Source organism: Myxine glutinosa, chromosome 7 (assembly GCF_964187855.1).
Source record: "Myxine glutinosa chromosome 7, kmMyxGlut1.1, whole genome shotgun sequence".
Taxonomy (NCBI): Eukaryota; Metazoa; Chordata; class Myxini; order Myxiniformes; family Myxinidae; genus Myxine; species Myxine glutinosa.
The window spans coordinates 81,519,963-81,546,413 of NC_136267.1; the positions used below are offsets into that span (position 1 = coordinate 81,519,963).

Genomic DNA, 26,451 nt, shown 5'->3' on the forward strand with positions numbered 1-26,451 from the left:
CTATTAAGAGGAGTGGTCCCAATTGTATGACCATGCATTGTGGCCCTCCGGGGGCATGATGCATGCGTTTGAATGACCATGCGCTTCCCCCTCGGGGTTGAGGCGCATGTGTATTGTTATGGGGACAGCCTCATTGACGTTGTGCCTTGGCCATGGGGTCAAGGTGCACGTCCGAGGCTGTTCGAATGTTTGACTTTTTACCTTTTTTCACAAGCAAAAAAGGCAGGCCTTAGCTGTGGCCCCAAAACAGCGCAAATCGTACCTCACAGGAGTAATGCCCTGTCAGTGGATTAAGGGGTCTTACTCTTATTGAGAGGAGTGGTCCCAATTGAATGACCATGCATTGTGGCCCCTCAGGGGCATGATGCATGCGTTTGAATGACCATGCGCTTCCCCCTTGGGGTTGAGGCGCATGTGTATTGTTATTGGGACAGCCTTGTTGACGTTGTGCCTTGACCATGGGGTCAAGGTGCACGTCCGAGGCTGTTCAAATGTTTGACTTTTTACCTTTTTTCACAAGCAAAAAAGGCAGGCCTTAGCTGTGGCCCCAAAACAGCGCAAATCGTACCTGACAGGAGTAATGCCCTGTCAGTGGATTAAGGGGTCTTACTCCTATTGAGAGGAGTGGTCCCAATTGAATGACCATGCATTGTGGCCCCTCGGGGGCATGATGCATGTGTTTGAATGACCATGCGCTTCCCCCTTGGGGTTGAGGCGCATGTGTATTGTTATTGGGACAGCCTTGTTGACGTTGTGCCTTGACCATGGGGTCAAGGTGCACGTCCGAGGCTGTTCAAATGTTTGACTTTTTACCTTTTTTCACAAGCAAAAAAGGCAGGCCTTAGCTGTGGCCCCAAAACAGCGGTAGACCTGCATGCAAATCGGACCTGACAGGAGTAATGCCCTGCTGGTGGATTAAGGGGTCTTACTCCTATTAAGAGGAGTGGTCCCAATTGTATGACCATGCATTGTGGCCCTTCGGGGGCATGATGCATGCGTTTGAATGACCATGTGCTTCCCTCTTGGGGTTGAGGCGCATGTGTAATGTTATTGGGACAGCCTTGTTGACGTTGTGCCTTGGCCATGGGGTCAAGGTGCACGTCCAAGGCTGTTCAAATGTTTGACTTTTTACCTTTTTTCACAAGCAAAAAAGGCAGGCCTTTCCTGTGGCCCCAAAACAGGTCAATAAGCCCGAAATCTGGATTGGCGGCTCTGCTTGACGTTTAGCCTATGGGGACCAATGAATAAATCTCTGTCTGTCGACAGAGTGGCCGGGCTGAGGCCTCCGGGTCGGAGGTGACGCTTTGGTCTAGGACTTCGGTCCACAGGAGATTGGGACAGCGCCCGTCACGCTGTTATGTCGTTTATTATTATCCCCGCCGATCGCACCGCACCCCCTGGTTTTGGTTTGAACTGGTGGGAACGATGGTCTGTGTGGCAGACAGGCTGTTGGTTCCTTGCGGGTTACGCGGTATTTACCGTGTGAGACATAATTCGTGGCTGGTGCTCACCATTAAAGCTAGGAGGTGCCTTGATCATCTTAATAGACGATTTTGGTCCTCATTGGTTAGATTTTTTTGCAGTATGCCGTCCTGACGAGGGTCAATAAGCCCGAAATCTGGATTGGCGGCTCTGCTTGATGTTTAGCCTATGGGGACCAATGAATAAATCTCTGTCTGTCGACAGAGTGGCCGGGCTGAGGCCTCCGGGTCGGAGGTGACGCTTTGGTCTAGGACTTCGGTCCACAGGAGATCGGGACAGCGCTCGTCACGCTGTTATGTCGTTGATTATTATCCCCGCCGATCGCACCGCACCCCCTGGTTTTGGTTTGCACTGGTGGGAACGATGGTCTGTGTGGCAGACAGGCTGTTGGTTCCTTGTGGGTTATGCGGTATTTACCGTGTGACACAATTCGTGGCTGGTGCTCACCATTAAAGCTTGGAGGTGCCTTGATCATATCATATATATATATATATATATATATATATATATATATATATATATATATATATATATATATATATATATATATATATATATCTATATATCTATATATATATATCTATATATATATATATCTATATATATATATATATATCTATATATATATATATATATATATATATATATATATATATATATATATCTATATATATATCTATATATATATATATATATATATATCTATATATATATCTATATATATATATATATATATATATATAAATATATATATATATATATATATATATATATATATATATATATAATATATTATTAATGTATTAATTAATATTAAAAATACATTAATTAATACATTATTATTAATTAATTAATTAAAGATTAATAGTTGTCAGTAAGATTAAGATTGAGTTGTCTCCTGTGGATTTTGCGTCATACAAGGTCCTCCTTTACAACAAACTTAACCATACTAGTCAGGGCCCTTAGGGATATTTTGGTTCAAATTCTTCCAAAAGCATCAAATTTGGCGCAGATGTTGCCCATGCCATACTCTTTCGATTTTTGACGGGCGCCAAGGGCGGTATGATCCGGGGACCATACCGGTCCATCCCGCCATGTCACCTGACCTATGACGTCATAATTAGGATATGCATCCAATCACATGGCGTACTATAAGTGGTCAAAGTTCAAAATGAATCGATCGAAAAATGAAGGCAGGGATCCATTTTTAAGGTTTTCATAAAATCCAATATGGCCGCCAGGTCACATGACCTATGACGTCATATTTATGACATGTATACAATCATGTATACATGAACCCGGATCATGATCGCACAAAAATTAAACACAAGGATATGGCATACAGTTCATAAAACATCAAAATCCGTACCTTTGTAATTAGACTGATGAACTGCATATGCCTGAAAATTAGGAAATAGACATGTAAATATTTCCTCTAATTGTCAAAAATAAGGTCAGAGTTCGATTACCCAACCCAGAAACATAAAATGGTGAACCTTGCGTATCTTGACAAAAAACAAAAACCGACATGTTTGACTCAAAAATGACCTTTAAGATGACCTTGAGGGTTGACCTTGACCTCGAATCATCAAAATAACATCATAATTGGATTCCTCGACCTCGAAAACCCCTGAAAAGTGGTATCATACATGATTCCAACCCTTTTGATTATTTAACTGATTTTCCTCTAATCCGGGTGGTGGCCATTTAGTATTTCGCCAATATGGGGCCCCCGGGAGGGGGGGGGGGCGCCCGTCTTGGCGCCCGTCAAGAATCGAAAGAGTATGGCATGGGCAACATCTGGGCCAAATTTGGTGCTTTTGGAAGAATTTGAACCAAACGGCCCCAAAATATCCCTAAGGGCCCTGACTATACCCCTCTATTACCGAGCACACATGTCTGTTTATCACCATTTTGGTTTTACCCAGAATGCTTTGTCCCAGCACTGATGGCGCTTCTCAGGGTAGACAAAATCATTGCACCAAATTTCAGCATTCAGTTCTTACTTAGACATTGTACAATATAAAATCCAGGTCACCCTTGCACCATCATTGTATAACATGTACCGTATATAGTTTGTGTGTGTACATGTTTATTTATTTTGCCTTCAGTTTGTTTGGACGCCATTTCCTCCAGATCAATTTGCTGCACCATAATACATCAAACGTATACAAAGTTGCATTTGTACTTTTCAGCAAAATCATTCGGTAAACATCGCCACCGTTTGTTACGGTGTTCATTTTAACGAACTACGTGTGCCGTGTGCTCTGAGCAGTCAACGATCGATTAATGAAAGACCTTGGTTTCTGTTATCCACCAAGTTTATGCTGGAGCATTTCCAACCAAAGGCCATTACTTGGATTGGCAATCTTTTGCTGGCGAAGCAGTAATGCACTCATCATGAGCAATGGTGCTGCTCATCGCTTGGAGCCCCCGCTGCCGCTTCGTCTGTCGAACCCCTCGGTGGGGGAAATAAATTTGGCTCCAAATTACACTCGACCATCAGACACCTTGAGTACCTTGCCTCGATGAGAATAAGCATTTCGAATTTTGAGGCCAATTTCTATTTCCTTACCTTCCAGTTTATGGAATGTCGTTGCAATGCCAAATCACAATATTTAATTCCTTGATGTTTGCTCAACTGAAGTTATACATATGATATATTATTCAAAGTTGTAACGTTAATATGGAAACATCTCATAAACTGTGGAATTTTTGCAAAGTTAATTCATTTATAAATGAAAAAAACAAAAAGCATGAGCACCGTTATCACGTTCACACTGCAGAATTATCTGTTTGATAAGTGTTGTGTCTATCAATCGGGAAACTCAGATGCCCACTCGGAGAGAACTCTTGTTTGACGTAAGTAGAACGACATACAGGGCAAAGGCGGAGGCCTCCATCCCCACAGGTTTCAAAGGTTTGCAGGCAGATGCCGTGAAACAGGTGTGAACAGGAAAGTAGCACGACGGGGCTGTGGTCAGATGTGCTTTCTGCATCAGTGGTGCTGGTGAGGCCGGTTAGACAGATCGGACAGTCAACAACTTCCCTCCGCAGCGCCTGTGGACAGGGCCACAACTCAATCAGGAATCGTGCACAGTGATACGTCACGGAGATTTATGCTCTGCTTGATGTTATCTCTCGTATACGAAGCCTGACGTATCGGTGCAATGAAAGGAGTCGACAAATACATATAATGTAACAATCCTTGGTAGAAACCACATGGATAAACCAACCTAAAGTGTTACATGGTGTTAGAGGGGGCCGGCCATTTCGTCCTGAGATAAGAGTTGTGCACAAAGACAAAGGTAATATAGGGGTGCACAAAGACAAAGGTAATAGAGGGGTGCACAAAGACAAAGGTAATAGAGGGGTGCACAAAGACAAAGGTAATAGAGGGGTGCACAAAGACAAAGGTAATAGAGTTGTGCACAAAGACAAAGGTAATATAGGGGTGCACAAAGACAAAGGTAATAGAGGGGTGCACAAAGACTAAGGTAATGGAGTTGTGCACAAAGACAAAGGTAATAGAGGGGTGCACAAAGACAAAGGTAATAGAGGGGTGCATGACGTCATTGGTCACGTGGTTCGGCAGCCATATGGGATTGAACATAAATCGAAGTCATCAATAAACCAAATAAACCACATAAAGCTAATAAACACAACACAACTACAAACATGTACTGGCGAGGGTCTGCAATCTCTGATTGCTCTTTCTTGTTTATTCATTTTAATTGACCAGAAATGCAATATCTGGAGTTTCTACTGCATACATACATACATACATACAGACTTGGCATTTAATATGGAATATTTTTTTTGTGGGGGTGAACTTACTTTTCAAGACGACTTAGAACCAAAAGTTCATTGGAATTATGTTGAAATTATTCTAGATTTTGTTAATGTGACCTTTAAAAGAAACAAAAACCACATTTGACATTTCGAAACAAATAAATTGATCCTTGAAAGTGATGTAAACTGATATCGAACTCAATTCACGGACAGTAGTGTTAAACTTCTGTGCGTTTTCCAGAAGTATCTCTTTATTTTGCACATTAGCCAAAAAAAATTTCAACAAAAACAAAAGCCAAATTATGACTGGGATTACGGACAGTAAAATTACAGTTCAGTACTTCGTGTAACCCCCACGAGCATTCAGGAGAGCACGTACACGTCGAGGCATGCTGTTCACGAGATTTGCCAAGGTTTGGACAGGAATCGCTTGCCATGCAGTGACAATAGCCTGCTGCAATTCACGCACAGAGGTCGGCTGCTGGTCCAAGTTGTCGATTTGACGCGTTAATTCTGCCCACAAGTTCTCTATCGGATTCATATCCGGGGACATGGCAGGCCACTCCATGTGCTCTACACCATGGTCAGCAAGAAAGGGTTGGATCTTGCGAGCACGATGAGGCCGTGCATTGTCATCTTGGAAGACAAAGTTTCCTCGAAAGGCTGCACGAGCAAATGGAAGCAATGTTTCTTCCAGAATGACCCTGTACTTGAACTGGTTCAGGTTTCCATTCAGAACAACCAGGTCAGTTTTGCCCCCTGCATGAAAAGCAGCCCAAACGGTCACCCCACCACCTCCAGCTTGGACTCTTGGCACTATACAATCTTCGTTGTGGGCTTCATGCACTTGTCTGTGCACTCGGACGTGGCCATCTTGACGATAGACCAGAAATCTAGACTCGTCACTGAAGGTCACGTGATTCCAGTGGCCTGCCTGCCATTGACGGTGCTCTCTGGCCCACTGCAATCGGCACTGGCTGTGTTGTGCGGTCAGGCGTGGCTTTCTCAGGGGACGCCTGGCACGATAGCCTGCTTGAACCAGTCGTTGGTTGACTAGCCTTCTGGATACAGGCACATTTGTCAGTTGCTGCCACTCAGCCCTAAGCCGATTAGCTGACTTGGTACGGCCATTGCAGACTAACCGGTGCAGCTGGCGATCGTCTCTCCTTGTGGTTCTGCGTGGACGTCCTGGCCTCGGTTTCGGAGTAGGGACACCCCTCTGAGCATTTCGTTTCAGGATCTTTGACACCTGACCTTGAATGATGTCATACTGCCGAGCAATAGCACGCTGTTTCATGCCAGAATTTCGTAAAGCCACCACTCCATGACAAACAGCATTGTCAAGTTGACGGACCATCTCCAGAGGAAGCGGCAATAACTTTTGTAGACGTGCAGCAGTTTTTTTCCACCAATACAGAACGCAACAACCCTTATATACCCGATTGTGAAGCCAATCGTCAAATGTACCTGTCCTTACATTTTGTCACGCCACCTGTGATATAATCCTGTTATTGACTTCTTGCTGCGAAAGACAATCAGTGACATGGTTCTTTCAACAAAGACATCACCGAAGGGTAAAAGGAACTCACCAGATTGATATACTGAGTTCAGAAAGTAAACCCGTCAAGAAAAAAAAAATATTCCATATTAAATGCCAAGTCTGTACATACATACAAACATACATACATACATACATATATACATACATACATACCTCAGTTATCGTATGATAATTGAGAACAGGAATTGATAAATTTTACACATTATTTTCTTTCACTTTCACTTGTTTTTGTCAAGTTAAATTTTAGTACAAAGCGGATGTGGATGTGTTTTGCATTTTGAGATTCTTTCTAGTTCCAATTAATTTGATTTTGAAAACAGAATAGCTATTTTAGTTTTTTTTATATTGATCACTGAGATAATGGGTGATATTAAAGAGCATTATGGTAGCAATATTTTGTTACCCAACTATGACCATACAATGCTTAAAAGAGACCAAAAAAATTGTCAGGTGCATGTTTGGACAAAAAGACTTGCAATGGACAAAAGACGAGATCAATAAGACTTTTAAAGCATTTTCGTCCACGATCGTCGCCAGTGAAGCCCTCGCTGATTGATTGTGCGACACAGGATGGACCTGTTTGCAAAGAAGCGAGATTTGCTGAGAATAATGAGACTTAAGATAGCATCTTGTCAGGTATCTGCTACGAAAAACAAAATTAACCAAAGAGCCCAAAAGAAAAATATTTTGCACTAAAATATATCACTTGTTGTTTCCAGTCAAAAAAGAGACTTACCAAACCCGACATACGATATTTGGCTGGGGTACTTGTTTACCGCCTGACTCACGTCCATCAAACTTGACCATGCCAAGCGAATGTGGTGAAGACCATGCTTTACCTTGAACTGTATCTTCTCCCAGTCATCCCGACCGATCGGAGCATCCAACTGGCCCAGGAGGCTGCGGTAAATGGCCACCGAGTGATCTACGTCCTCGAGCAGCTGATCAGCACCGGTTTCATATCTCTGCAGCAACTGGTCACTCAGAGCACACAGCTGCCGAACACGAGTTCGTTAACACTGTAGGTTCTCCAATCACATTTATTCGCCTGTTTGTTATTTTCATTACCTGGAGCCTCTCGGTTTCAATCTCCTTACGAGTTGGTCTAAACTCTAAAGTATCTAAGTTGTTGCCAATAATAATTGTCAACATCAAATATATTCCAGTGTTATACAGAACATGCAATCTGAGAACTATAGAACTTCCCATCTACTGGTTGTCAGATTAGATGGAATAGATTGATGGCAGGGGGTGAAGGGAAGGAGACAAACTGAGGGGTGTGTTACGGTTAGCCTTAGGGCTGGCAGGATGGCCTGGAGGTATTTGTACACAAGTCTGAGCTGTGTGGACTGGGTTTGAATCCCGACCCAGATGTAAACTGTCATCCCGGTTTTTCACACGCAGAGTGATTCAACAATGTGTGTTCCGTCCCTCAGATGGACGTCGAACTATCTTTAGATGTCTCGTCTGCCAGCATTAGTTTGTGTGGACATTAAAGATACCATGGTGTCCTTTGGGAAGAGTATGTGAGCTATCGTTGGCACCCTCGCCAAATTTACTTCCTTTGGTGGAGTGGTGACTCATCCAGGATTGTTACCCAAGCAAGGAAACTGCTTTGGCATAACTGGGCTCTTTGGAGTCTTTATAGAAAATGGTAAACGATTGATTGATTGAACTTTCAATTTACATTGCAGCTTCTCTACTAACCTTTATTTTTCAATTGTTATTTTTAAATCTGGCTTTCGTTCATATAACTGATTATAGAAAATTCATCATCAGATTGAGAAATATTAAAGATATATATATATATATATATATATATATATATATATATATATATATATATATATATATATATATATATATATATAATGTTGAAGGGTCCAGGCGCAGACTATATAGCCCTCAGAGGCCAGGCCTTAAGTAAAAGAGAAGGAAAGCGTATGATGTTTGTTTGCGAGAAAGAGAGGTTGAAGCTAGCCCAGTAACTATAGTTTGAGTGAGACAGAAAGTAAGACCGGAAATCCTGACACGGAGAGTGTAAGATGGTTCCGGGCACCACTTTAACACTCCGAAGTCAGAATGGTCGTACCACCCTGGGTGGTTGCTGTCTACAACCTACAACCTAAATTATATGGATATTTGCTACTCCTATTAGTATTTGGCAATAATTATGATGAGCCATGTTATTTTTTTAAATCTTTACCAGGTAGGTGTTTATAAGAGGAACCATGGAGGTAAAGGTCATGAATTATGTTGCTCATAAGTGGAAGGAGATAACGCTTCGTCTGCCACAGCAAACACGGGGGTTGCCCACACTGCTCCGACAGATGCTCCGCAAATTTGTGCGAGCCTTGATTGTGACGGATCTGTGAAAAATCAGCCTGACAAACTCCTGCCTTTCTCATGCCTGGATTTCAACACCAAAACGACATTATTTTTCGGTCTCATGAGATCATCGCATACACTTCCTCATTGTTATGGGCAGCAAATGGCAGACCAGCAAAAAAAAAAATTTTTTACAAACAAATTCTATTTACTCTGGGATTTACCACATGATAACAAGTTATAGAGTTTTCAAAAAATGTTCCTTAAGAGGACAACGCTCTTGAAGCAAACTTTAGTAACTCCATACTACCTGGTAACATCCCCAAAAGGTGGACACTAAAGTGTAGGCCATACCTCTACTTCCTTCTCCACAAAATATGATTATGTAAACTCAGTGTGGTGGCATTTGTTGAGGTCTTACGCATCATGATTGAGTCATTACAATATTATGCATGCCTGATATTAATCTGTTGTGTAATTTGTTGGCTCATATACAGTAGATTCCAAAAATATGGTTGTCATTTTATGGAATTTAGAGAAGCTGCCATGTTTGCTAATCTTGCTCAATGCTGCTTTCTCTTCAAGAATGAAACATTTCACTGTCACTTGTTGTCCAATTCCATCTTTGTGTTGGATCTCCTCTTCTTCCTATTGGCATTCTTTGTGCATAACTTATAAATTCACTTTCATTTTCACTATTTCTTTCCAGTATTTTCATGTATTTTTGAATTTGGTAAGCTGAGGCTCTAAACTAAAAGTCTAAACTCTGCTGGAAGGGCTTTTGCTGCTGCATCGCAAGTAGAAGACATTAGGAGACATTAGATGGACTTCCGGAGGCAAATTAAATCGATACAGTCAAAGTTTTTGTCGAAAAGAGTCGTTGTTCATGGAGGAGTTGGAACATAAAACGAACCAAGATATAACAGAATGAAAGCAAGCATTCTGAGTATTGCGCCGCAATACATGTCCCCTACCGGCAGTCTGTCGTCCGGCAAACTGTTGAGGAAATTACCAAGGGTTATTTGCCCACAGGTTCTGAATCGTTCCCAATCGCTAATTACCTCAGGACGGGCTCACCTGTGATTCGCACTCAGGACTTCGATTTATACACCTTGCAGACAGGTCAGCAGAAGCACGAGAAAACAAGTTGTTGATAAAGAACCTTTCGAGTCGCTAAATATCAGTAATTTATTATATTTTCCGGTTCACGATCAATGATCGATGTGTATATATATGTGTTGCTTGGCTTGGCTCCGCCCCTCCGGAAAGCGTGAGCTGTGTCGCACTTTTGACGTTCGCGAGACGAGGCTAAGGGCGCGCGGTGCGGCTTGAGGAGAGCTCGAGAATAACCAAGAGATATCCATTTTTAAAATATTTTCGTTTAATTAACGATATCTGCCAAACCACGTGCCCTATCGCAAATTCCAAAAGGACATTTTAGTAGACTGACATGCTGAACAGATCTGTGAAGTTTCCCCTCGATTGGATCAAAAATGTGGGAGGAGCTCGGTTTTAAAGGTTCATCCTCAAAAACGTCATAACTCTGAAACCATGTGATGCATGACGTCATGCTCGTTGACTTTTTTGTTCGTCATGGGTATGCGATTCTGCCTGCAAAGTTTGGCCTCGATCTGTTCAGCCGTTGCAGAGAAAAAGGGGGTTTTCGTGTTTTCACGAAAAACAATATGGCGGCCGAACCACATGACCTGTGACGTCATAATTACCATTAAAATATTCCACAGATCGAGTCCCCCCTAAGGTGAAAATTTGATCTCAATCGGTCCTATTATTGCAGAGAAAATCTTTTTTAAAGGAAATTAAAACTTAAAATGGCACTGAGTTAAGGCTCATCCGAATTATCAGAATTCCCAAAGTTCAAAGTGCCATAACTTTGTCAAAAATCTGTAACTTCGGTTCGAACAAGATCTGTAACTTATCATGAGGAAACCATGTGCCAATTTTGAAATCGTTAGCATTAAGAGTGTAGAAAAAAAGTCTGGAAAACTGTTCTTTGCGTGACGGACGGGCAGACTGACTGACTGACTGACGGACTGACGGACTGATGGACTGACAGACGGAGGGACGGCATGCAAAGCTATAGTCCCCTCCGGTGTACACTGGTAGGGGACTAATAACAGTACAACCTGAGCCAATGATGCACCACCTTGCAGTGCAGTGCGCCAATGACAGCATGCTCCGAGGGGACCCTGTGATGGCGGGCACGACGCCGGATGCCCTGAGCTCAGGGCATGGGCCTTTATCGGCCCAAATCTGAACCAAGACCCATCCAAATGCACCCATATCCTACAATGTCAATTATACCGCACCTCACGGCATACATAAGAACGGAACAGCTTACTCTAACGGGTTCCTCATTACAAAAAATGTAACCGATGTGAGCACACGGACCATGCTAACTTAACATTCTACCTAATTGGTACCCCCTCCAACGTAACAATATCATTAATTTGAAAAGGTTTTCATTTATAAATCGCACTATTCCCTTTTATAACATAATAGTTCAGAAGACGTAAAACCAGTCACGTCTTAAATATACACGTGGTTGCGTGACAATTCACAAAAGTGTTTGTTTTAGCAGGAAATACAGGGAAATGCACGCAGGAAGAGGCCATTTGGCTACTCATCTTCATGTCACCAAACTCTGCAAAGATTTATGAACACTTGGAGGTACCACATGTTCTTTACTCTTATTTTAGCCACAACCAAACCCTATCACAAGTGACCTGAAACAATGCTCAAACTCATGACCTCTGAGACGTATCACTCCGTTTTTAGATATGCTGTGATCCTTTTTAAGCCTATCTTTTCAAAGATATTTTGAATAAGAAGATTTTTTATACATACCATTTTTGTAACCATTTGCATAGGTCAATTCTGAAAACAGGACTTGTGTTTTAAGCTTTGGAGCAATGCCTGAAGCACAGGGACTGTCCTTTATAGAACCATAAGTAACTGTAAATTGCATAGTTGTCCTGTGATTTATAAAATAAAATCTCACGGTATTCTTTCTAGGTGGTGCAATATGTTGCCAATGTTCACCTTCTCCTCGTGTAACTTCCTTTGCAGATACATGTCCTTTGGGAGTAAAGCCACAATCTTCTGCTTGTATTGCCTGCGAGCAAAGTAGCCTCTCCACAATGCTTGAATTCTGGAATGTGTGTGCACAGGTAATGAAAAATTAACAATTTATTCTCCATTGTGCACTAACTGTGAAACTCCATGGGAACTACAATTTCGGCAAATGAATCCATACCACTAATTTGTATAGAAAATGATACACATTTGCTTTTCCTTACATGTGCTTAGTACATCCCACAATATTAATGAGTGATATAACATTGCTCTCCTAAATACTGATAGCACTGCATAATATCACATTTCCCATGATGCATCTCGGGCTGTGGCATGCATGCTGACCTGGTTGCACACCTGACTCTGTACCAATGAGTTCCTTCGTGTACTACTCGTGCCTGGTATTCTTCATAGCGGCACAATGGGCAACATTTCCTCCCGGAGAAGTGCTCGAATGCCTGTAGGCATACCTGAACATATATGGTCATGTAAAGCTCATGAGATTATGAATTATTTGCTGTAACGTATGATATTATAATTCCATTACAGCAATAGTTATCACTCACCGACACTTATTCTCAGATTTTGTCCTCATCCTAAATTTTACCTCATCACAATGTTTAAATCCGGGAAATATCAAAGTGATAAATATAAGGAAATTCTAAATGGAATGGAATATGGAATTTTAATTTTATAGTGATCTAAAATTCATATTGGACATTGAGGCTTCTACATATATCACATCTTGCTTCCCTATGAGACTTAGCCTTGTGCACATATATACAATTGTGTGTGTGTGTGTGTGTGTGTGTGTGTGTGTGTGTGTGTGTGTGTGTGTGTGTGTGTGTGTGTGTGTGTGTGTGTGTGTGTGTGTGTGTGTGTGTGTGTGTGTGTGTGTGTGTGTGCGTGCATTGTACAAATGTATTATAGGTTAAGGAGTTTAGGAGACAATGGACCAATCAATTTACCAGGGTGATTAAAAAAAGTTCTCCGAACAAGATAATTATCATTGTCCAAGACACACAAACGTTTCTTGATTTTCAATATCTGACGATATGTAATTAGTCAGTCGAAAAAAATGGGTATATCGTGGACTATTGTGAATTTCCCATTTGTATAACTTTTTGACACCCTACATAGCTGGTTCTTTGAACTTGGGATCCTCCTTGTACTCATATTCTGTATGAGATAAAAGCAGCATAATTTTATAGAGCAATTAATGAAACCACTCACCTTATGGAAAGTGTGTGAGCAGCTGAGCAGCACCTGTAAAGAGAGAATAATGAAGAGGAAGACTTTGATACCATCAATAAATAAGTTGTTTCGATGACAGTCATTGTTAACACCTCTCAGACAATTAAAAATCATCAACCAGTAACCATGCCAGATACTCATCTATTCGGCTCGGATATTCAATGGGATCAGATCCATTCAAGCTGACAGGTTGAGGCATTTATAACAACACCTGAAATAACTGAGTTAATCATTGTCATCAGCATTAACAAGTGTCCTTGTATTGTATTGTATTCGATCAGGCCACATCCTTCAATCCATCATGGTGCTTGCATGTCATCCTGGATTTTGTTCTCCATATCCTCATCCCCAGATGAATGGTATTCAAGCCTTTCCATAAATGTGTCCAGACATATTCCCAACTGTGGAATATCTAGGACTATCCATCCTCACCTTCCCCTCCCTCCCTTATTCTACATTGTCCTTCCCTCCACTCACAACTAACCTACAATGTTGGAGGAGTTGGCATATGTTGTGGTGGATGAAAGTTGTCAAGGCATGACTGGATAAATGGCCTCTTCCTATGTCTACGACTAACTTTCCATTTACATCCTTCCATTGTAAAAATCCTTCAACAAATCATCAGATAACTTGTTTATACCATGAACCGACATTACTGTACAGATGCCAAGAGTGCACGAAAAGGGGAGAAGAAGCAGCAACCTTCTTTCAATAGTGAACCCCTTATTTCAGAAAAATGCGTGATGTCATTTGTAGATGGTTACCTATTATCATATGTTTTCTCATGTATAAAGTATAAAGTATTCTCAACAATAATTTGCATAATTCAGTAGTGAAATAATTTTAATTGACAAGGTATATTTTGTACATTACATATGTACATATATATATATATATATGTAGGAGTTGCGGATGACGAGTGGACGAGGCCATTTCTTAGGTGTTCAAAGCTCCTTTATTCCAACAGAACTCCTCACGCGAACGGAACTCATACAGCTTTTATAACGCCAAAACCCTCTTCGGAGGGCGTGGCTCCAACAACCGCGTGCACGCCACGCCCACACCATCAAAAGCCCCACTGGCCCGTGCCCGTGGATTATGTCCCAATTAGGTAACCGCTAAATGCGCCCCCCCCCCCCCCCCCCCCCCCAGAATGCACTCGCATGGGCAATGTCAGTTTTTGGGGGGCCTTAACCACCCGGCCGAAACGACTGATGACCCGAGCAGGGACTGTGAGCGGCTTGGCGGTGGGCGGGCCAACCAGGGACTTACCCGACGGGGGACGGCCCCGCCGTGGGGTTGAACCAACTGAGGGGCTGGTCAAGGCCTCGGGGGAGGCTGCTGAGGTTCCTCACGAGCCTCGGGGGAGGCTGCTGAGGTTCCTCACGGGCCTCGGGGAAGGCTGCTGAGGTTCCTCACGTGCCTCCCGAGGCTGCAGAGTAGGAGTTGTAGTTGTGCGAGTTGTAGTTGTAGAGTTTTCGCGAGTTGTAGTTGTAGTATGTAGGAGTTGCGCAACGGTCACGAGCAGCAGTGCTGCCAGCGTCAGTGCGCGCGAAGGTTACGAGCATTAGCGCACAGCCGCAGTGCGCGCTAGAGTCCCTGTATAAAGAGACTTGCGCCATGCGCTGACGCGAGATTTCTGGTCACGTGATTTCGTGGCGCCATTTTGTGTCTAACTTCACCGTGCGTGAACGTCAGCTTGGTACGGGAATGTTGTTTATTGCCAAACAAAATGACTGGTTGTTCTGCTTTTGGTTGTTCAAACCAATCTGGGAAATATAAGATGTATAGATTTCCAAGTGATAAAGTCAGAAGACAAATTTGGGAAGCGAAAGTCAGACGAAAGAGCTGGAAAGCGATCGACTCCTCGAGACTCTGCCAGGTAGGCCCACGCCGCTTGATGATCGATGTTCAAAAGCAATTGTATCTGCTCGGTTTTTTTTTGGTTGTCTGTCCGTTGAAAACCCTTTTAAAGGGAAGTGATTTGTGTTTGTTTATAATCTTCAAGGAGCTGACCAAAAATGCATTTCCGTGGGAAGAACCCTGCTCAATTTTTTTTCGGATAGTCCTAGCGGACCGCATATTGTCATTGATTGATGAAATGTCCCGGTACAGTGACATTGCCTGGTCTGCAGTTGGGTAGTCTGCGGGCAATGTCACTGTACTTTTTCAGAGGGAATTAATTTTGATTTTATAGGGGTGGGAAACCCATGGTCCGTTTTGTTTTCAGTTGTCTGTCCGTCCATTCAAAACTTATTCCGAGGCAAGTTATTTTTTTGGTTTAAAATCTTTAGCCTAATCGGCAATCATAAAAGCTATTTTAGGGGGGGGACCTGCTCAATTTTTTGCGGGTTGTGCAGCCATCCATACGTCCAAAATTTGACGAGTTATTGTTTGCTTTGTACAGTGCTCATGCGTCTTGTGGCATATTTGCTCAAATATTTCCCACCCCGGGATTTATGGCCAAATTGTAGTGATGGAAGATTTTGCACATTGGACAATCCCTATATATTTAACCTGGTGACAGCTATCGTTCCCAAAACATACAATATTTCTAGGTGATTAATGCAGTAAAACAGGTGTATTTGTGTACCCACATTTAAAACTGGCTCAACTTTCAAAAGCTGTTATCCCTGTTTGATATCAATATACATGTGGTCGATAGAGCTAGCGATTTGTCTGGCCATCTTCCGAAAGATTGTCCATGTGATTTTCTGTTGTGGAAGTACTAGTACATGACAGCTCATTAAAATTAAGCTGGCTTGTGTTAGAATATAAATTTCAATAAATAAATACATCAAGGACACTCATTGTATGATTGCAGGAACATTTCGATGTGAATCAGTTTGAGAGGGGGCGAGCTGATGACAAAAAGAGGTTGAAGTGCTCTGCAGTTCCAACAATATTTAGCTACCGGAATTGCTCTCGGCACCCTTTAAAAAATATTGGATATGCCCACACTCCTTTCTAAAAGTTATTAAAATTCAGAGAACGACAGCATTGGTTTGTCTTACTTATAATGTTAGCTCTTATATGCAGTGTTGGCTTGTAATATGCATTGCCATACCACTTTTAATATCACCACACAGCTCTTTTTCACGGCAATAGCTGAGTTTTTGACAAAACAAATATCACCTGTATGTAATAATAAGACTAAATATGTGTAGTAAAATTTTTTTTAGCAGATTTAGAATATATCACCCCATATCGCGAATGTACATGTATATCTAATCCGACACACTTAGACACAAAATGGCGTCCAAATTTGAGTTGACACAACTCTATATACAGGGACTCTAGTGCGCGCGAAGGTGACTAGCAGCAGTGCTCGGCCGCAGTGCGCGCGAAGGTTATGAGCAGCAGTGCTCGGCCACAGTGCGCGCGAAGGTGATGATCAGCAGTGCCGCCAGCGTCAGTGCACGCAAAGGAGATGAGCAGCAGTGCCGCCAACGTCTCGTACCTGCGTCCCTTCGGAGGATCCTGGAGAAGGCTCACCACTCTGGTCGCAGAGGAGGTGCTCGGCCGCAGTGCGCGCGAAGGTTACGAGCAGCAGTGCTCGGCCGCAGTGCGCGCGAAGGTTACGAGCAGCAGTGCTCGGCCGCAGTGCGCGCGAAGGTTACGAGCAGCAGTGCTCGGCCTCAGTGCGCGCGAAGGAGACGAGCAGCAGTGCTGCCAACGTCTCGTACTTGCGTCCCTTCGGAGGATCCTGGTCGCAGTGGAGGAGCCGAGCGCAGACGCAACCCAACAATATGCCATGTCGCCCATGGAAATGTTCCGAAGGGCGAACTGGGCCTTAGCCTGCGCGAACCAAACGGCCGCCCATCGTTCCCAAAACTCAGGCAGTTCGATCGAAACTGCGTTTGCCATGTTCGTTTGAAGCCCCCAAAAACGTTCGGGAGCAGCTGGGGTCACCAATGTAGGAGTTGCGGATGACGAGAGGATGAGGCCATTTCTTAGGTGTCAAAGCTCCTTTATTCCAACAGAACTCCTCACGCGAACGGAACTCATACAGCTTTTATAACGCCAAAACCCTCTTCGGAGGGCGTGGCTCCAACAACCGCGCGCTCGCCACGCCCACTCCATCAAAAGCCCCACTGGCCCATGCCCGTGAATTATGTCCCAATTAGGTAACTGCTATATATATATATATATATATATATATATATATATATATATATATATATATATATATATATATATATATATATATATATATATATATATATATATATATATATATATATAGATATATATATAGATATATACATATATATACATACATATATATACATACAGTATATATATATATATATATATATATTGTTGCGGAACCCAACGTCGGCCTCGGATCCCTTCTCGAGGGGGGGATTAGTCCCCTCGTTTGTGACTGACCGACGTGGTCCCTGAAGCTGCCCAAGCTCCCTCCAGAGGCAGGTGAGCAGCTTCGTTCGTGACCGCGGATAAGATGTTAATTTGCCGAGCGGATGGCAGCCGCGGCACGAACCGTTAACAAGACTAACCCGATCCTGAAACGTTGGCCAAAATCGTGCCACAGGTGTCCAATGGGGAAAAGACAACAACAACGGATGTAGAGGAAAGAAAGGCAAAGGGTAAGAAATACAAATATGATTTATTTACTATTTACACAATTGAAAGCAACCAAGGAGGAGGAAGAATAATAAAATAAAAACAGAAGGAGGGACAGACCAGGAGGACACAGTGAAACTCTAGCTTAACTAAACAGGCTTAACTTATACCCCATGACAAGACAAAAGACAGACTACAAGCACACTTACACGGGGGATGATGACAGGAATGGCAGGAGGTGGATGGCTGGAGGGCTGGACCTCGACGGCCACCGATGCCACCGCAATCCGGCTCCCGCGGGGTAACGGGTCGGAGCTGCCTGGTGGAGCCAACGCTGCCTGGTGGAGTCAAAGCTGCGTGGTACTGCTCTTACTTGCTCTCAGGACTCTTCTCTTATGCGTCTCCCGTCTCTCTCTGAAGCTCGTCTCTACTCCTCTGGACTTACCTCAGGTGCATCTGGGCTCATCTGCTCTCTTGCGCGTCTCTCTGCAGAACTCAGAACTCATCTCAGGTGGGGGCGTCTCCCGCGGGTTATATATAGCCCCACCCTTGAACCTTTTCGAACCTCCCCGATCGCTCTTCCTCCGCCCTCTCAAGCCAAACCCCTTTGGCTGGGTTGGTTGAGCGGGGCCGACTCACTCCTCCCCTCTATGACGAGGTGGAGACACGCCTTTCTTCTCCGAGCCGGAGCACATGGCAACGGCGGCGAATGCAGTTGGCAATCGAGGCTTTGGAAATGGGGCTTTGGGAATGAAAGGGGATCTACTCTATTTGAATTCGGTGCAATGGAGTGTCAATTAATGGAAGACACAGCCTTAACCTACATAGAATAAGGAAATAAACTACCAACAATGAGGAAATCTATGATTGGCTAACGTGATTGTATATGACCTAACTAAGGGACGCCCTTTTGACCTTTATACACAACTGGAGGAAGGAGGGTGATATTTTACCATTTACTACACAGTAAAAAAACACAATTCTCATATCCACAACAATATATATATATATATATATATATATATATATACACAAAGAATTAAGTTAAGCACCCCTACACAACGAATTAAGGTAAGCACCCCCTAATATATATTCTTTGTGTATATGTATACATTGGCATATATTCTAAGGTATGTGAGATCAAATAATGATTGGGAATGGAACAACCTGCCACAGCAACGCATACGACGGCTTACAGGGTCTATGAGACGTAGGGTTGAGTCAGTGATCCGATCACGTGGGTCCTACACACGTTATTGACGCAAAGATCGCTAGAGGTCCTCTCAGAACAATGACTGTACGTTAGAAAACATAAACGTCATCCACACTGTCCGTGATGGACCTATAGCTCCATACTTAAATTGAGGTGAAAATATGCCTAAAATTCCCAAAAAATTTCACCTTAAATTATTCAGAATAAAATATTGAAAACGGCATGATTGTTATGTTTTTATGTGACCATAATATCACTTCTCCAGAAAATATAGCAATATCATGGGTATATTACACTGTTTTGACGACAACAAACTTGTAATGTGCGAGGTTGTAAAAAAACGGGGGGGGGTGCTTAACTTAATTCTTTGTGTATATATATATATATATATATATATATATATAATATATATATATATATATATTGTTACGGAACCCAACGTCGGCCTCTTTCCCCCTTATCGAGGGGGGATTAATCCCCTCGTCTATGACTGACCGACGTGGTCCTGGGGTATGACGTCACGCCCGGTCAGCGCTGGGTAGGGTATTAGGCCCAACCGTCCTATGACCTAAATACCAGCGCCTCCCGGTACGCAAGGAAACGCCGCAGCGTAATGGATTGGTTGCGCCGAGCGAAGCGAACTGCGGCGTGAGCAGTTTATCGAAGGGGCTAAACCCGATTCATATGCGTCGGCCGAATCGCGCCACGTACACTCAATTTGGAAACCTCTAAAGCGACCGAATGTGAAGAAGAAGACAAAGTAGGAAGAACAGGGATTTATTATTATTTTACACACAACTAAAGGAAGAAAAGCAATCAAAGTAATATACAAGGAAATGGAAGAATCAGAAGGACACAGGGCAAATACTAGCTTATACTATACAGTCTTACTTAACCCAGGGACAAGACACACAAAACAAACTCACGTGCACGAATGGGGAATTTCAGAGTGGATTGGCTGGACGGAGAGGAAGGTAGAACCACAGGGCTGGAGGGTTGAGCAGAGCGCACAGCAAGCAGGTCCTTTCCGGGCTGGGAGCGAGCAGGGCGGCGGCGGCGGCACACGTATCTTGTCCTTCCTCGACATGCCTCGGGCTCTTTTTGTCATCTGCTGCGGTCCTCTCCTCCCTCAAAATCGTCTGACGCGTCTCTCTCCCTCAAAATCATCTCCTGCGCGATTTTCGCACGCATATATCATACCTCAAGCGCGGGTGTGACACGCCCTCGTCTGTTTCGGTACCGCCCTCCCCCATGCTGTTTCGTGACCTTATATGGCAATGCCACGGGTTTGTCTCCTTATTTGGGCATGGAGCCGAACGGCGTGCCCCTCGTGGCGAGCCACGGGCTTGTCTCCTTATTTGGGCATGGGGCCGAACAGCCACGCCCCTCCTGTCCAAACAGAGCACGGAGCACATATTCATCCTAGCAGCGAACGCCGCTTCCAAAGCCAGGCCAGTTGAGGGGGCGCGCACCCCACGCTTGTTAAGCTGCGTTACCCAGAGAGGGAGAGTTTGGCTGGGAAATGTCATTATTGAATGGGAGCTATCCTTATTTGATTCGGTGCAATGGAGTGTCAACTATTGGAAGACACAGCCTTAAACTGGAACACATAATAAGGGAATAACTATTTAGAGGCTCTAAGAATGGCAGGTGTATGCAATGAATTAACTAATGGGGATGACCTTTGACCTTTACAATTATGGAGGTATTTACACAGATTCATTACATTTACAAAGGGTGGTATTTACAAAAATTACAGGATTCTCAAATCCGTTACAATATATATATATATATATATATATATATATATATATATATATATATAGTGTATATATATATATATATATATATAATACATATATAATACATATATAATATATATATATATATATATATATATATATATACGTATATATATATATATATATATATATATATATATATATATATATATATATATATATATATATATATATATATATATCAAGGATTTCTTCGCTCTCTAATCAAAATTACAATGCAAGGAGATACAGTGCCTTCAGAAAGTATTCACACCCCTTGCCCTTTTTCACATTTTGTTGTTACAGCCTGAATTTAAAATTGATTAAATTGAGTTGTTTTTTTTGTTACTGATCTACACATAATACCCAATAATGTCAAAGCGAATTTTTTCTTTTGGAAATTTTTACAAATCAATTAAAAATTAAATACAGAAATATCGAATTTACATAAGTATTCAACCCCCCGATTCAATACTTCGTAAAAGAGACTTTGGCAGCGTTTACGGATTCGAGTCTTCTTGGTTATAGCTCTATCAGCTTCCTTGATATATTTATATTGGTATAGCTTAGTATATCTCTATCAAAATCATCCCTTAAGTCTGGAACCATAGGGAAAAATAAGTGATTCATGATTTTTTTCGTTTAAGAATGAATTTTTTCGTTCATCATGGTTCCAGACTTATGGGTGGGCCCAGACCTGTGGGACAGCCTATTGTAACGGAATATATATATTATACACTCATGTGAAAAAGTAAGTACACCCCATGTAAAGTTTTGACCTTTTTCAACATATTTCAACATACAGCTATTTGATCTTCATTTCAACAATATTGAGAGATAAAGGTGATATAATATAAGAAATATCATGAAACATTTTCATTTTGTAGTCCATTGTATAATTTAAATAAACATAAATGCAAATTTCGCATGTGGAAAAAGTAAGTACACCCCCACATTTATCACTACTTCAAATACCTAAAAATAGAATCAGGTGCAAATGATTAGAACATTGTTGGAGAGGATCTTGGAGGAACCTGTCTTATTTAAACCTCAGACATTTAGTTTGGTTTGCTCTTTGTTGTTGAAGTGTGCGGCGTCACCATGCCTCGATCAAAAGAGCTCTCTGAGGCCTTCAGAAAAAAGGTTATAGATGCCTACGAGTCTGGGAAGGGATTTAAAAAGATCTCCAAACAATTTGAAATCAATCATTCGACTGTCCGGAAGATCATCTGCAAGTGGAGAAGATTCCAAACAACTGCCAACTTGTTCAGGCCAGGCCGCCCCAGCAAGTTCAGCCCCAGAGCAGATCGCAAGATGCTGAAAGAAGTCTCTAAGAACCCCAGAATGTCATCACGGGACCTACAGGTAGCTCTTGCCACTGTTGATATCAAAGTGCACGAGTCTACCATTAGAAAGAGGATGCACAAATTTGATCTACATGGGAGGTGTGCCAGGAGGAAACCTTTGCTGTCCAAAAGAACATCAGGGCACGACTAAAGTTTGCCAATGAACACTTAGGCAAAGACCAGCACTTCTGGAACAATGTGCTCTGGACAGATGAGTTAAAGGTAGAGCTATTTGGCCACAGTACCAGAAGACATGTTTGGCGAAAACCAAAGACAGCATTTGACCACAAGAACCTGATACCAACTGTAAAGCATGGTGGTGGAAATATTATGGTTTGGGGCAGCTTTGCTGCATCAGGGCCTGGGCAGCTCACCCATCATATAATCCACTATGAATTCTTCATTGTACCAGAGGATGCTTGAGGATAATCTGAGGCCATCTGTCGGGAAGTTGAAGCTCAACCGAAGGTGGATCTTGCAACATGACGATGACCCTAAACATACCAGTAAATCCACCAAGGAATGGCTGAAAAGAAAGAAATGGAGGGTTCTGGAATGGCCAAGTCAAAGCCCGGATCTAAATCCCATCGAGATGTTGTGGGGGGATTTGAAACGAGCTGTGCATGTTTGAAACCCCTCAAACATCACACAGCTGAAATAATTCTGCATGGAGGAGTGGGCAAAAATTTCTCCCAGTCGATGTCAGAGACTGGTAGACAGTTATAAGAAACGCCTACTTGAGGTTGTTTCTGCCAAATGGGGCAATACCACCTCTTAGAGCCAAGGGTGTACTTACTTTTTCCACATGCGAAATTTGCATTTATGTTTATTTTAATTATACAATGTACTACAAAATGTAAATGTTTCATGATATTTGTTATATTATATCACCTTTATCTGTCAATATTGTTGGAATGAAGATCAAATAGCTGTATGTTGAAATATGTTTAAAAAGTCAAAACTTTACATGGGGTGTACTTACTTTTTCACGTGACTGTATATTGTTTGTGTTTTATTCCAAACCCATCGATAAGCTATCACTCTGGTAGCTTCACAGCATGTGCTTTGTATCAGTGAGAGTGCTATATTTCAGAATAGCGTTAAGCCGGCTGTCTCAGAGGCACATTAATCTGGTTATTTTTCAGAAGGACGTTCATGCTAGCATTTGCTGGTGTGAAAGTTCCATTTGAAAATAGCAGGCCATGGTAGGTTGGTACGATGTTCAAATTCCCTCTTACAGCTCTAATCTACGGTGTTACTAGCTTCACCCGCTGCAGAGCGACCCAATCTCAATGCTGATGATGCAACTGGCAGAGGAAATTGATCATTGCATCCCAGCGAAATAACTATTTGCTGTATGGAGAACAAGTGTATTAATATATGTTGGAGAACCTAATCATCCCACGTGGGACTGGATCCCACAGATACATAATTTTGAGGAAAGCTCTCAGACCATGATTGTGATTGTGAACAGACTAACTCGGAGCATTGATCGAGTGTAAACCATTCAACAAAGCAGAATGTACTCCTTTCTGGGTCATTAGGACCCTAACTCTTATTACGAGTATTAGTCTTGAAAGGGGTTACCTTGAATTTTAAACAATTTCCACTATCCGCCTTTCTGTCTCGCAAAACTGGAATTGCATTTACCTGGCTGCGAATTCCGAGCTCCTCCTTGCAGATGGCGCAGGGTCGTTGGAAGTCTCTTCGATGTGCTGAGCGTTCTTTCACCAAACGCCATTCATCATCAGACAAGGGTGGGGGAGCTGCTGGAATGAGGTGCAACCGTTGGGCTGCACGGACAGGTAGGATACTGAGAAAAGGAAATTCTGCAACACTTTGTCTCACTGCGTTTGACCTCAACATCAATCATAATGTAATTTCAATTTTTGTATCCTAATATTGGGATACAAAAAGAAACTTATTTTGGAAAACATAGATGTAAAGGAAATATGAATCGAAAAAAAAAAACTAAACAAAAAATAAAACCTGTGACTTTCTTTCCAAAAACAATAAATAACATCCGTGAGACTCCTTTCTTTTTTTTGTATACAAGATCGAGGCTCGTGAAAGAGCTAACATTAATCGCACAAAAAGTCAAACCGACACATAAAACAATAAGGGGAGCGGTAGACAAGATGGGGAGAGAGGGGGAAGGACACAAACACAACATTTGAGAGCAGGGACATCGGGAGAAATGTGGGAGAGGGAGGGCTTAGGGGGAGTGGGGAGATATATAAAACATATGAACACTGCAAGGACTTCCAGGAAAGAAGTTGGAATTTCAAAAAAGAAAAAAGAAAAGTGTATCTGGGGTGAATTAGCAGGGGTAGAAAAGATCAAGGTTTTGGATGGGGGAAGATAAGAGATGGTGTTTACAATACAATACTCTTGCATGTTTACAATACAATACTTGTAAAATACCTATACAGCATAACATGTACTTGGACTTTTCCTGAAGGTGTGAGAAACGCTCCATAATTATATATTAGGTGTGCTGCTTGGATCATAACAAGGATATACAAGGAACTTATTTTTATTTTTTGTATAAAAAGTCGAGGCTCATGGAAGAGCTACAAAGTATGACGCATCATTTTATTGTAGCAGAACAAAAATAACAGCAGAAAGAGAGGAGGGAAACACACCAACAGCGGCGTTAAAGGACAGAATAGAGGAAGACTTGAGAAATAAAGGATATGGGGAAGAATGAGGGCATGGGGAGGATGCATAGGGTGACCGGACAAGATGGCTACAGAAGGAAACTCTCAGGAAGGAAAAACTGGGGACTTGGAAAGCAATGGGCTTGGTAATGGTTAAGAGGGGTAGAAAAGATCATGGTTTTTGATGGGGTATGATTTAAGATGGTGGTGAACAGCTGTCTTAAAGATCTGGAAGGAAGAAGGAGATTGAAGAGAATGTAGAAGTTTGTTGCACAGGTGGGAAAAAGAAGAACGAATGAGTGGAGGGGAGCAGTGATTCTTCATTTTGGGAATTTCACCAGAAGGGAGTTGCTGGTGGACCATGTGAGCCCTGCAGAAACTTGGAAGGACAAAGCATGGATAGAGCAGAGGGTGCAAAACAAGAAAGGAGGCAGTAGAAGATAGAGGCCACCAACCTGTCTACAATGTGAAAGAGATAGATAGGCCCATAGATTCAACTTCATCGTGGGAGATTCCAATGATATTGAAGGCCGAGGTTTCCACAGTGTCGAACTAAGCAAGGTGCAAGGCAGGGGAGTACAAAACTCAATCAAACTGTGGATGAAGGTTCTGTAGGTGGAAAGGAGTTCAGGTATCACGAGTGACATCACAGTAACAATTCTGTATCAGCCTGACTCTATCTCCAAGCGCCCACACCCTTTGACTGGACTATTGCCATAATTGTAAAGTTTCCCTGCTGTACAGCAGATAGCACAGTTCAGTTTGCAATATGTAAATATTATTGTCAAACACATCGGTCCATATGGACCCATCTGGCATTCGCCACATGCATCAGGACTCCCAAACCTTGATACGCTGTAAAACTCTGATGGGCGATGATCCTGATGGCAAACAGATCAAAAGCTCCATTTATCTCTCCCAAAACGATAGAGTTTCTCTCCCTTTTAACAAAGAGCTGAATAGTCATTTTATTTTCTTAGGATCATTAGTGTGAGGATGGTTAAAATCAAGGTATCCTATATATCTGAGGGAAGTTCAAGGTTGATGTGAAGTTTTGTGTTGTATTCTTGAAAAGTCAAAATGTGCAGGGAGGTTGCTAAAACTTCCCCCTATATCTGAAGGTATTCTGCTTGCTCTATGTGCACACTTGGTCCAGCGTAACACCTTTATGCCACCTGCCTTACAAATAATTGGGAAGAATATGCAGTCATTTCCAGAATACGTTTTTACATCCTCATGATTCGTAAACTTAACGTTACCCAAACACTCTGAGTGGTCAATAAAGATTAAAATCATAAAGTGACAAGTCTGGACTGGATGGGGATCGTTTTAAACTTCCAAACGCATCTCCACT

The 26,451-nt window shown here is 42.4% G+C and overlaps 1 protein-coding gene across 1 annotated transcript; it reads right to left on the reverse strand.

Moving 5' to 3' along the window:
- Nucleotides 1-4,206: 4,206 nt before the first annotated feature.
- Nucleotides 4,207-26,064, reverse strand: RNF32 (ring finger protein 32). The gene is made up of 7 exons (XM_078782696.1): nt 25,944-26,064; nt 24,088-24,230; nt 13,490-13,522; nt 12,614-12,726; nt 12,224-12,332; nt 7,675-7,830; nt 4,207-4,542 (listed from the first exon to the last, which is right to left on the reverse strand). The coding sequence occupies exons 1-7, from the start codon at nt 26,062-26,064 to the stop codon at nt 4,258-4,260; spliced, it is 960 nt and encodes a 319-aa protein (XP_078638822.1). The 3' UTR covers nt 4,207-4,257.
- Between the last annotated feature and the right edge of the window lie 387 nt (nt 26,065-26,451).